Genomic DNA, 12,959 nt, shown 5'->3' with positions numbered 1-12,959 from the left:
TTTCTTTTGTGTTTTAACCCACTCCCCACCCCTCTACACATACATACAGACAACACAACACTTCAGCAGGAATGCCATGAAAGATCAATTCACAGTCTTGAACTGATTCCTTATTTATAAGGATAGTTGTAAGAATATGTTCTCTTTCGGCTTGGAGGAGGATTCTGTTCCACTATGATGCAAAATTTATCATCAAATGTGTACCATGTGATCTCTCCCCACCCAGACAAATATCACTTTAAGCTAGAATTTCAATTTGCCATTAAAAGTTAAGAGTCATAGGCACGGTGTAGATATAAAATCTAGGCATCAATAGAAGTGAGTAAGTTAAAAGAGAGGATGTTTTCCAGATTTTTTTCAGCACACTGATAAGCTCACTGTAATGTGAAAAAGAATTTTAAGCCATGGAGTTCAAATTATTATTACCTTGAAATGACAAGTCAGTGCCTAAGGCCCATGTGCTGGTTGTAGGGACTGTTATTTGAGAGGGAGCTCCCTGAAGATCAGCAAGTCAGGAGAGACTGGGACGGGACACAGGACACCGAATCTGAAAAGATCCCAGGGACACAGTTCTCCCAATATGGCAATTAATATGAGACTCTGTAGGATCCAAAGAATTGTCCCAGGAGGTCATTCTGAAAGACATACTTTTGCCCCTCTGATTTTTCACTTATTTTTTTGTATCTAGGCCAAACCAGAAAGATACTTAAGTTCTGCCCTTATAACCACCCAACAAGGGGTTGTTTTCTCATTTCTGCCATATTCATGTTAAATTTCCAATAATATAATCTATATATTTGACTGAGAGGATAAGGTAGTAACTTGCAGGCTGGATTAAAGGAAATGGAACATATAAGTACATATATAATTATGAACATATCCTGTTGGCTCATAATTCCATATTTTCTGTCCTTTTAATTTTATCCATTTTGGTGGTATTCAGTAGATATCTCATGATTTCAATTTGTACTTCCTGATAACTAGTGAAGTTAACTAGATCATTTCACATCTACAGGTCATTGAGAGATAATATGTGTAGTACCTGTTTAAGTCTGTAGGCTTTTTCCTAGTGATTTGTAGAAAATATTTTTATATTCCAGTGGTTTGAAAAATAAAAGGTAAGATTCAAATCCTTTTTAGTCAAGTATAGCTATGGCGACAGAACAACAAAAGAAATTACAGAATAGTCTTACTAGTTAACATGGATTTTAAAATCTTCTGAAAATATTATCAAGTAAGTCAATTATTTAAAAATCCTACCCATTGCCCAAATAGCCAGAACCAAAAAAAAAATCAGTCAGTGTAATTCACCACATTGTTCCCAGCAAAGTAGAAAAGAAATGCAATGTACAGTACAATACAAAATACAAGACAGTTACAAACAAACAAATCAAGCACAGGTTAGGTATGATGGAGGAAGAGTGTGAAGAATTTGGAAGTCTGTAAAGCACTATAATATTTTAGAAAGTATCTTAATAACCCTTAAGATTTATTCAGCACTGACCAGTGCCATGAGTGATTTTTAAGTACTTTGTAAGAGTTAATTTACTTACTACTTCTCACTGCAAACCTGTGAGATGATTAAACTGAGGAACTTAGAGGTCAGGTAAAGAGCAGAGGGTTATACATAGCTAATGAGAAGAAAAGAAAATTTTCAAAGCAAGCAGTCTGGCTTCAGAGTCCATGTGTTTTACAGTCACAAAGACACCGGGGAAAGGAATAGGTTAACAAATAAGGCTGAATACAATGTCGTGCCCAGTAGACCCTAGGTCCATCTGAAACTAGATTATATGAATTTTTAGCATTTTGTTAAATTATTAAGTAATTCTTTATAATTACTTAACAATTATTTTTATTATTTTTATGAAAAACAAATATTTTCTTTCTTAATAGCATTTTAAGTAGATCCACAGATCTGGTCCTTTACTATTAAAAAAAAAAGCCCACATTTTCAAGTTTTGTTGTGTTTATTTCTTGAAAGAATTGAGTTACCGTGTATAAAATGTTTTAAATAATATTACACTATGACTCTTTTACAAAGGAAATTTCTCACACTAATATATACTTTTCAGTTTTTTGTTTACATATTAAACACTTTTTGAATTCCCTAATTATATATGTAAGCACACATATATGGGTAGATCACAAAATCTCTTAGTTTTAGTATATGCTGCAGCTCTTCAAAGACATTTGATAAGAGAAAGTGCGAACATGTTTTTAACACACGTGCATGCACACAGACACGAGGTTCCATGAGCTATACAGTATGAATCTAAATGTGCTTCTTTTTTCCAAACCATGCTAGCCATAATGTATATAAATACAGAGAAGTAAGCAACACATACACTATATACTTGGGAGTAGTTATTTAATGTTATGTCTCTTTAATAATTTTCCACAACAGAAAGTCACTGTTTCCCTGAGTTTTCTTAGGAATTTTGTTCTCTTCTCAGTAGTCTTCTCAGGGCTCCTTTCACATATTTGTTCCTCAGAGTATATATGAGGGGGTTGAGTGTGGGAGTTAAAACAGTATAGAAGAGTGTAAGGAACTTGCCCTGGCTACGGCCATAGGAGCTCTTTGGTTGAATGTATTTAGCTGAGCTGGTCCCCCAAAAAAGGAACACCACTAGTAGATGGGAACCACAGGTCCCAAGAGCCTTGTACCAAGCTTGGACTGACAAATTTTTATCACCGCTTGCACAATGAATCCACGGGATACGAATATCAATGCCATAGGAAGAAGAAGGAGAACTAACGTGGCCACAAAAAGCTGGACTTCACTTGTATAGATGTCACACATGCCAACGTGATCATGGCAGGTACTTCACATAAGGAGTGGTGCAGATGGTAATGTCCACATCGAGGAAGCCAAAGGGTGAGGGTTCCTTGGATGAGAGTGTTTCCTACTCCACTTAGCCAGGCTATTCCTGCTAAGGCCTTGCAAAATGATGGGTGTATGACACTAGTGTAACTGAGAGGTCTGCAGACCACTACATAGCGGTCAAAAGCCTTGATGGTAAGGAGAACACACTCAGTGGAACCCAGCAACAGGGACATATAGAGTTGTATGGCACAGCCAGTTGATGTGATGGTCTTGGCTGGTCCCTTCAGGTTCCACAAGAGCTGTGGGACAAGCTGGTAGTGAGGCAAAGGTCAAGGAAGGAGAGATTTGTGAGGAAGAAATACGTAGGTGTGTGAAATTTGGAGTCCAGGCAGGAGACCAGGATGATGGTTGTGTTGCCCAGGAGGCTGAAAAGATAGGATACCAAAACTACTACAAAGAGGATGACCTCCAACTGAGGCTGGTCTGAAAATTCAAGCAAAATAAAATCTCCCTCAAACATTTCATTGTCTGGTTCCATTAGTCTGTTATTGTAAAAGAGAAAAATGGACATGAAATTCAATTGAGAGAAATATCATTATTACTATTTACTTACAATATTTGAAGTAAACTTATAGTTTATTTTTTACTAATGAGTTTTCACAGAGAAGGAAAAAAGGTAATTCTTAAAAAGCCATTCTTAAAAAACAAACGCATTCTTTTGTGTCATCATTTCTTGACTCAGTAAGTATTTTGACCTATCCCCCTTTTTTTCAAGTGACCATCCTCTTTTCCCCATTTTTTGATAATTATTTTTAAAGGTAATTTGCTTCAAGAAGAAAAGAAAAGCTTTCAATCTGGGTTACTGTATAATTTTGTTAGTGGAAGTAGGGGAGAAAGAGGACAGGAATGCTGAAGCAAATTTAAATACCCAGTATGAAATGAATTATGAGCAATCACTGTTTCTACAGCAGTTATAATGCAAAAATAATGGATAACAGTGAGGTAGTGAGTTAGGGAAATAAGTGGAATATATTTTGTGTCCTTTGTTACTTATAGACAAAGCAGGTTATGATAATGTTTCTTACAACTAATTAATCAGAGTGTGATATAGGGTCAGACACAGGTGAATTTCAATATAGAGGGAAGCTAAATAATTTTAAAAGTTATTTAATAACTGACATGATTAGTTATCACTAATTTTTATATCTCTTAAAGTTGATGGAAAAAAGATATTTGTGATACATTCACATGAAAACACACAGACACACAAACTCATACATGCAGACATTTGTCTAGTTTTTGATAAAATATTTTTGGTAAAAACATTTAGATAAAAATAAGATAAAAACTCACCTACATACATTTAGTTAAAAACAAGGTCTTGACATTTGGTAAAGTCATAAAAAGGCAAAATACATCTTTGTCGCCCATTTCACATTGTTCTGCACAATGAAAACAGTCTGGATTGTACTATATTCAGCCACTTACTTTTGGGAATAATGAAAGCATTTTATTTGGGTATGTTTATACTTCAAAAGGTATAATTGTATCTTTAATGGGATAAATATAATTTAAAATTTTTATTTTTTAACTTTATTGAAGAATAAATGACAAATACAATTATAGGTATTTAAAGTGTACAACGTGGTAACTTGGTATACATATACATTGTAAAATGGTTACAAAGATCAAGAATATTAACATATTCATTACCTCACATAGTTAACATAGTTAACTCTTTTCTTTGTGTGTAGTTGTAATAGGGAAGAAGAAATCTGACTCCATAGTAGATCTGTTCCTTTAGCTCTAACCCTGTGTTCTGTTTCCTGTGCTTAGTCGTGCTGGTTCTGCACCGTATGTAAAAGAATGTTGCCTACCTGAAATATACAGGGTAGCCCATTCTCAAGGCTCAGACTTTTAAGGGTATAACAGTGTTCCACTCATACAGAGATAAAAAGTTGCAGAACAGAGAATAACATTTGTCTTGTTGGAGGTTTACTGAAACATCATGACCTGATCTACATAGACAGCTATAAAAAGTTTGCAGCAACTAACCACACTCCCTCCACTTTACAGTATATTCTGACTTGGGTAAGATGGTTCTCTAGGACATTAGTCCTCATTTTCTCAGTCTCCTGGCTTTCTGAATAAAGACATTGTTCCTTGCCCCAACACCTCATCTCCTGATTTATTGGCTTGTCGTGCGGGGAACAGAACAAGTTTGGATTCAATAACATAGTGAGAATGTTTAAGATCCACTTCCAGCAACTTTCAATTATACAATACCATATTATTAACTAAAGTCACCATGCTGTACATTAGCTCCCCAGAAATTATTCTTATAACTGATAATTTGTACTTTTTGACCTTCAGTAGTCTCAAAAAATACTCAGATCAAATGTAGGCATAAGAAGTTATTCCCATTACCTCCAGAAAATAATATAATAGGCATTCTTTTAAAAATTTAGAATTCATCTTAAGATTGGCCTTTTTCAGAATATAATGTCTTTCTAAATATGAATTTATGTTTCCCAACATACATAAAGAGAAGTTTGGGAATTACCAATTTTTAAATTTGTTATCAAAATTCAAAATCCCATAATTGAATAGGATGTTAGATTTAAAAACAACTTTAGAGACAAATGTTTGACTTTCAAATTTTACAAACAAGAATAACATTCATGAGTGAGCTCATGAGTGCGCTCATGAGTGCACTACTTATGTCAGAATCATAAATGATATCAAAATCATCTAATTATTTCTCTCATATCTTTTTATTACAATATTCTAAAATATTTTTTAAACATTTGGATTATAAAGGATCCATCAAGAAGTTCCTTCTAGCCCCACTCATTACTTCAGTACTAACTTTCTATCCTGATTATGTTGAAGAATAGCTTTGCTCTCTCCCACTCACTGAGAACCAGCTTATAAACCAGAGGTAAAATGTGTAGGCATTTGCCTTCTCCATAGTTCGAGTATAAGAATTATGGCTTGAATAGAGTCTCTTAACAAGATCTGAGAAAGAGAGTGGTTGAAGATTAAAGTTTGAATATACATAATCTATATCTGTGTATATACGTGTGCATGTGGTGTGGATGTGGCTTGAAGGGAGTCTTTGAACGAGATCGAGAAGGAGAATGATTAGCGATCAGTATGTGTATGTTAATATACATATAAAATTTCACCTCCATAATAGGATTGTAAAAAACTATGTTTCCATATCTGAAACACGAACAGGCTATCCATTGCTATTTGGAAAAGAAGAAACATCTAGAGGAAAATCTTTTTCCTTTGGGCAAAAAGTTCAAGAACTTTCTTTCCTCCATACGTTTTTCTGATTATTCTTGTGGTAGGAACGATGATTATATTTGACATAGATGTGTAGAGGTCAGACCTCAGAAAGGACTCCTGTAAGGGAATCTACAGGAGAGACAACGTGACTCATTAAAGTAGCGGAGTCAGTAAGAGGGAGAAAAAGTGGTAGTATGAGAAATTAAGACAAGTTACCTACATAGTCTATCCACCTTCCACCTTTTATCTTTGTCAGCATGCAGAAAAGATTGGTGATATGACTTTAGCATATTAGAATTTCTCCACTGAAGCGAATATCACTGCCCAATACCTATGAGCTAGGAGAAAGTAAATATTCCTTGAGCAGTAGTCCTTGGAGAAAACCAAACTAGAAAAAATGAGAAGTACATGGGATATAGATTCTCAAGACCTGGGGGATCTGGATCTCCCAGTTGCTAATTAACATGGAGTTGTATAGTGTCCAGAACAGGGCTTTCTCTAGGGAGAATCAAGAAAGAAGGCATTTCTGAACTGGACATTTGTTTTATCTCCAGCCAGATAGTATCACAAATTCTGTCACTCACATCTCAGTCCCTCAAATTTATGTGTTCTTATACTCTTTCCTGTGGGTAAAGAAAAGGGGAAAAAAAGCAATGTCTTTGCTATTAGAAGTTAGCTACCTAATTGGACAAGTGAGACTTGTTTTTCTTTTGTAACTAGTTATTTTCATTAACAAGTATAAACATTTTTCAATGTCAATAAATATTAATCATAACACCAGTGCCTGAGTAATATTTTACTATAAGACTAACCAAATTATGTGAATAAATTTCATATTATTGGTCATTAAATGTGTTTATAATTTTACCACAAGTTAAACTGCTGTAATGAAATTTTTTTATAATTAAGTATGTGCTTTATAATAAATATGTTCTCATATAACTATATACCTACAGATATAACATTGTTATATTTAAAGGAGTTGAAAAAAATCCATATTCCCAATAATGTCAGTCCATAAGAGTGCCCTCACTCCTTCCAATTCAGTGATTATTTCTATCTTATAATCTGCTAGGTAAAAAATGTACCTATCACCATGGATTTTTATTTGTCTTATGAAAGCCTTCCAAATACTAAGTTTATACAAGTATTCATCTATATTTTCTCCCATGATCCAAGTAAAATTCGTATTTTGCAGTAAAATCTTTACATATTTAATCCTTTTATGTATATTTTCATCAAATCGGTTACCAGAGGTCTATTATTATTATTTTACTAGATAATATTTTGACCCTTTAAATAATCTATTAATTCCTCACTGAATAGAAATAGCAAATCTCTTGTAGTGATTGTTACTGTCGTTGGAAGTTGGCAATTAAGCAAGAGGAAATATATTAAAAGATAGTGTTGAAGTGAGTTATCCAAAAGTACTTTCTGGAAGTTGAAATATTTTATATTAAAATGATAAGCTGATTTTCAGGCAATTAGTGCTTAGCACTAGAGCAATCTGCAGATTTGATGCCATTGTGGTCTTTTAATTCAATACTGATCAATTATTCTCAGTGCATAAAGGAATCTTAACCCCAGTCGATAACCATCCAAAGGCATTTGTGGGCATTGAGACAAGGTCATAGATAATGAATGTCTCAGAGTAATCTACCACATCATACAAATCAGTGATTGAGTTCTTGATCCTGATTCAAAAGAAGGGCATACATTTTCAATAGTCAGAGTGTTTCTCAAGTAGTGTTTCAAGGGAGAAAGAAATATTATTAGTTTCAGTACCCTCCAATTATTTTAATGCTATCTAAATCCAACTTAGAAATTCATTGCTTTGGATTAAAGTTTTGTCTTCTGTGCAAATTTGTAAAAATAGTTAATAGAAAATGGATTTTATTAACATGATTAAAATTGGATTTCCTAAGAATACATTATGGACAGGAAGAGAGTACAAAGTCTAGATTAAGGGGCCAGCTACAAATTATTTTGGATCCTTTGTGATAGCTGATCGGGTAGCTGAAAAAACAAACTGGAATGCGAGTGACCCTGAGATTAGGAACAGCGGGCAGCCACTACCACTGGGCTGAAGAAGCAGAAGTAGCAAAAGGAACAGAATCACCTGGTGGAAGCAAGAACAATGGTGAGCCTGTCAGTGGATCTGAAGCCAAAAAATGAGATGGCGCCCCGGCTAGAAAAGCCTCCCACAGCATGGTGGAAGGCAGAAATACCCTGGCTACTCTCTTTTATTCATTCTAGGCTCCTGCCAGTGTCTTCCATTTGAGAGCCAGTTGGTATGGGAGTCTTTGGCAAAGCAGCCTTCAGGCATCAATCCTTTTAGAATACAGAACAGTGTTGGAAAGGGACAAGGAAATAATCTGAGGGAAAACAAACCCAGGACTAGCACACCTAGCAAGTACATTTACCCCTTCTTGGCACTGTAGTTGAGAGAAGAGTTTAGAGAAGGAAGGTTCTGACAGAGTCTATATATCAGTTGTTTCTAATGTTTGCTATAATGTACCTCATAAGAAACATTTTTAACAGGCAACCCCAATATCATGAACATCTTAACTTTCAAATTATGTGCATGTATTATTCTTTACATATATTTATTTTCCTTGTAAAATATAAACTGCACCCCTGTGGACCATTTCTCAGAAGAATGGGATGTGCACCATCTACTTTACAGACAGCTATAGAAAAACACTGCCAGTTCTTTAAGAAGTGGTAACAATGCTGTGTGTAGAGCATACTTCCTTTCTGATTTGAAAGCTTTATTTTTAACTATTTCTTAAGAGTCTGTAAATTTGCAATACTCTCTCCCCTTTTTTACTGAGTATCAGTGTCCACTTCTTCAGTGGACATCACTTCCTGCTTCCCAAGAGTCTATACATCAGTTCTTAGACCTTCAGTAATTGTGTATTAACTTCATGCATGTTGTGCACATATGTACAAAACTGAGCTTCACTAATAAAAATGTTTAATGAATTGATTTTTAAAAATAAACCTGTCACTATACTGTCTAAATAATATTGACACTTTTAATAGCTTTATTATTTAATAGCATATGTGATAGGAAGTAGGTGAATGAACTTAACTGGCTCTGCACAGTTTATGAGAAGAGCTGAAGGATGTTCTCACTGCCTGAAACTTTGTCCTTTCCATCTGTTATCCCATATAGGCATAGACATTATGACAACATGAAGGTACCTGTAATGGATAATTTTACAGCAATATGCATGTATATGCGCATGTGGGCGTTTAGAAGGTGATATGCAATTGATTATCTTCCACTGCAGACAGAAGCACAAGCCTCTGTGGCCCTTCTCTCTCCAGAGACCTGTTTCCCTCTCTAATATAGTGACAGGAAGTGTGGGAAGGAGAACTCCAGAGGTGCGTGCTAAGTACACAAGCTACCCACCATCCATCCATCTGGAGAGCTACAGCCAGGAGATTACAGGAGAGAGTAATTACAAATGGCCCGTGTGTGGTTCCTCCACCACTGCCTGTCCTAGGTCTGTGGTTGTGATTGAAGTCTTCATCAAAACCACCAAGAGCCTCTACAGCTGGTTTGTCATTCTTTCTAGAAGGTAGATCTTTCTCTCTCTTGTTTGGACAAAAAAGGGAAATTAATTTTTAGTAGTTGAGGAAATCCGGAGCTAGTTCCCTTAGCAGTGAGAAGAAGCAGTTTTTCCTGTATAAGGCAACATTTACTCCTAATCTTGGAAAGCTGACCACCTTCCTCTCTCTGCAGACATAAATCTGCTTGTCCCCATCCTGATTAACAACAGGAATGTGAAAGGGAGAGAGAGCAGTTTCAGTGTGTTGTCTCCTTGGATAATATTGGCTATTCTTGCAACATAAATACACAAGGAAAAAATTGTGATGATGTAGAGTTACATCGAACAGTGAGGCCACTCACGTGTTATTTCTTTTCAAGGACTCTTTGAATCTTTCAACAACACATTTCTTTTACTCTTTACTGAATAGTAGAGGAAATTTATCCAGGTAAGATCGATGTTTATTTTGGTGCATCATAACATTCAACATTTTTATATTACCACCAAGACACATGGCCTGATAGACAAATGCTAACCAATGTGACCACCAGTATCAGTTTCCTTCTTTTGCTGTAATTCTGGAAAAAAAAGTTGTCCTCTACTCAAAACACGTAATAGTTTCATCTTGGCAACAATTCAAAATGCAACTGATTATTACCATGGATGCCAAAGACAGTGAGCCTCTTACTCACTTTAAACTGGACTATGAAATAATTGCCTGAGACCAGGTATAACGGCTGAGGGTTTTTAGAAGTAAATTTTTATTTTCTAGTTGAGGTATTTAAAGGAAAATAAGAACTTTTCATTGCAGGCATTTTTGTTATTGCTGTTTATTCGTTTGTTTTTAAGGAATTTCTTTAGATTTGACCCCACAGGAAAATGACTACAGTCATTTTGGAGACCTCAGCATTGACCACTCAGACGGACACATCTTCCTACCTACGTTTTTCCATCTTGGCAAGTTAACAGTTTAAAAGACACTGGTAAATTCCACAATTTACTTTACGAAAAGTCAATGGATTGTATCAGATGGCTGAATTCATGTACTCTTGTAATTAAAGCATATTAAAATGTGTGGACTGTAGGTGCCACCAGGGAGAAGAGCTTGCTTACTGGGGAATGGGAATTAGATTTTTCTAGAGGATAATATTTATAGAGTTGGCAGATGAATGACTCAAATAGATCACGTTTTCATTAAGGCTATTATCCGTAATTATTTCACAGAAAAACAATGAATGTTAATGACCACCACATCTAACTGTTCCTATCTGAAAATTCTAACTTCTTATTTTGCCTTTCTGCCTCCAATTCTGCACACCTTCTCTCTCAGACTCTGCTCACTCGATGTATCTCTCAATTTACCTGTTATATCTATAGTCTATCATGTATCTACACATTTAATCATCAATTTATTTTCAATTTCTTTGCCTTTTCACAGAACGCATATTGATGGCCTGTGTATTTTATCTCAGAGAGTTTGAAATTATCTCAATTTCAGTTTCAATAATTTGAAATTATTTGGTATATGATCTAATGTCTAATCTATGCTTATGTATTTCCTTTCAATGCATTTGGTGTTTTCATGACTGTATTTGTCTCTCTTTCTGTATAACAAGTCAATCTATCATACTTTTTATTTTACATTTTATTTTGTCTTTTCTCTCTATATATAAAAAACTCAAGTGTACAAATGTTAATTTTACTCAGTTTATTATTTTTCCATTGGTTACATCTAATTTTCTTCCCACAGGAAGAAAACTGGAATGACCAAGAAAAGTGACTCACAGTTAAGCAATGAAAGGGACAAATTTTAGCACTCCAGCAGGTTTTATCTTACTGGGCTTTTCTGACCAGCCCCAGCTGGAGATGGTTCTCCTTCTGGTCATCTCCATCATATACATTCTGACACTGATGGGGAACACAGCAATCATACTGGTCTCATACTTGAACCCCAAACTCCACACACCCATGTATTTCTTTCTCTCTAATCTCTCCTTCCTGGACCTCTGTTTCACTACCAGTATTGTCCCACAAATGCTTTGGAATTTCAAAGGGCCTGAGAAGACCATTAGCTACACTGGTTGTGTGATCCAGCTCTACGTTGCTTTGGGGCTGGGCTCCACAGAGTGTGTCCTGCTGACTGTTATGGCCTATGACCGCTTCAATGCTGTCTGTCGACCCCTCCACTATGGTGTTATCATGCACCCAAAGCTTCTCCAGCAACTAGCAGCTCTGGCCTGGATTGGTGGTTTTGTGGAGTCTACAATTCAGACCATCCTCGTTTTTCAGTTGCCTCTCTGCAGCCACCACAAGGTGGATGATTTTATGTGTGAGGAGCCTGCCCTGATTAAAATTGCCTGTGCAAACACAACCTTTCTGGAAAGTGAACTCGCCATAGCTAGTGTCCTCTATGTGGTTATACCTCTGGGGCTTATTCTGGTCTCCTATGGCTGCATTGTTAGGAGTGTGCTGAGGATAAAATCTGCGGAAGGCAGGAGGAAAGCATTTGGGACTTGTGGGTCTCACCTAATTGTTGTGGTTTTGTTCTTTGGGACTGTAATATCTGTCTACATCCAACCCAAGAGCAAGTACACACAGAATCACAGTAATTTCATCACCCTTTTCTATACTGTAGTGACACCCTCCCTTAATCCTTTGATCTACACCTTGAGGAACAAAGAGTTTAAGTGGGCTCTAAGAAGGTTGCTGGGAAGAGACTCAAGTTAGGGAGGAAACGTGAAATATACTCATACAGTCCCTCAGATATTAGGGACTTTTGACATCATCTAATTATAGTTTCTTTTTTCATTGATAAGGATCACAACTCTCTTAAATAAAATAGGTGTGTAATACTTTTTTCAACGACATCCTTAAGTTACCTACTCTAAATCCTTCTCATCCTCCTTTCCAGGAATGTTGTCTTTTTTTTTTTTTTGGCTAGTTTGTAAAATTTCTATGAGTGAATAGATAAATATATAAGGTATGTGCATATGTATATGTATTATACTTTCCTAAAGCCTAGAGTTACTGCTCTAGTGATTAACTAATGACTGGACTGATACAGTTATGACAAATCTAGTTTCTCATCACAGAAGTAAATCTTCTTCTGCCTCATGGAGGATGGCTCGGATCAGAGCTGCAGAAGTTGGGGTTCATCTTCCTAGTGCTCTCCAGGTCTCACACTCAATAGTACTGCAGACAGTAGGTATCTCTACAGTTTACATCAAAGGGTAAAGGCCCACTGGAAAACCCACAATTATCTAAGAGTTTTTTCTTATTTGGGA

General features: G+C 35.9%; 1 protein-coding gene and 1 pseudogene across 1 annotated transcript; one reads left to right on the top strand and one right to left on the bottom strand.

The window, feature by feature from the left end:
- Positions 1-2,384: 2,384 nt before the first annotated feature.
- Positions 2,385-3,362, bottom strand: LOC135318651 (olfactory receptor 2G3-like; annotated as a pseudogene).
- Positions 3,363-11,430: 8,068 nt separating this feature from the next.
- On the top strand, positions 11,431-12,402 carry LOC105106088 (olfactory receptor 2H1). The gene has a single exon (XM_010999922.3). The coding sequence runs from the start codon at positions 11,470-11,472 to the stop codon at positions 12,400-12,402; it is 933 nt and encodes a 310-aa protein (XP_010998224.3). The 5' UTR covers positions 11,431-11,469.
- The last annotated feature ends 557 nt before the right edge of the window (positions 12,403-12,959 follow it).

This window comes from Camelus dromedarius, chromosome 19 (assembly GCF_036321535.1).
Source record: "Camelus dromedarius isolate mCamDro1 chromosome 19, mCamDro1.pat, whole genome shotgun sequence".
NCBI lineage: Eukaryota > Metazoa > Chordata > Mammalia > Artiodactyla > Camelidae > Camelus > Camelus dromedarius.
The sequence above is the reverse complement of the archived record's forward strand: the minus strand, read 5'-3'. Positions and strand labels throughout refer to the sequence as shown.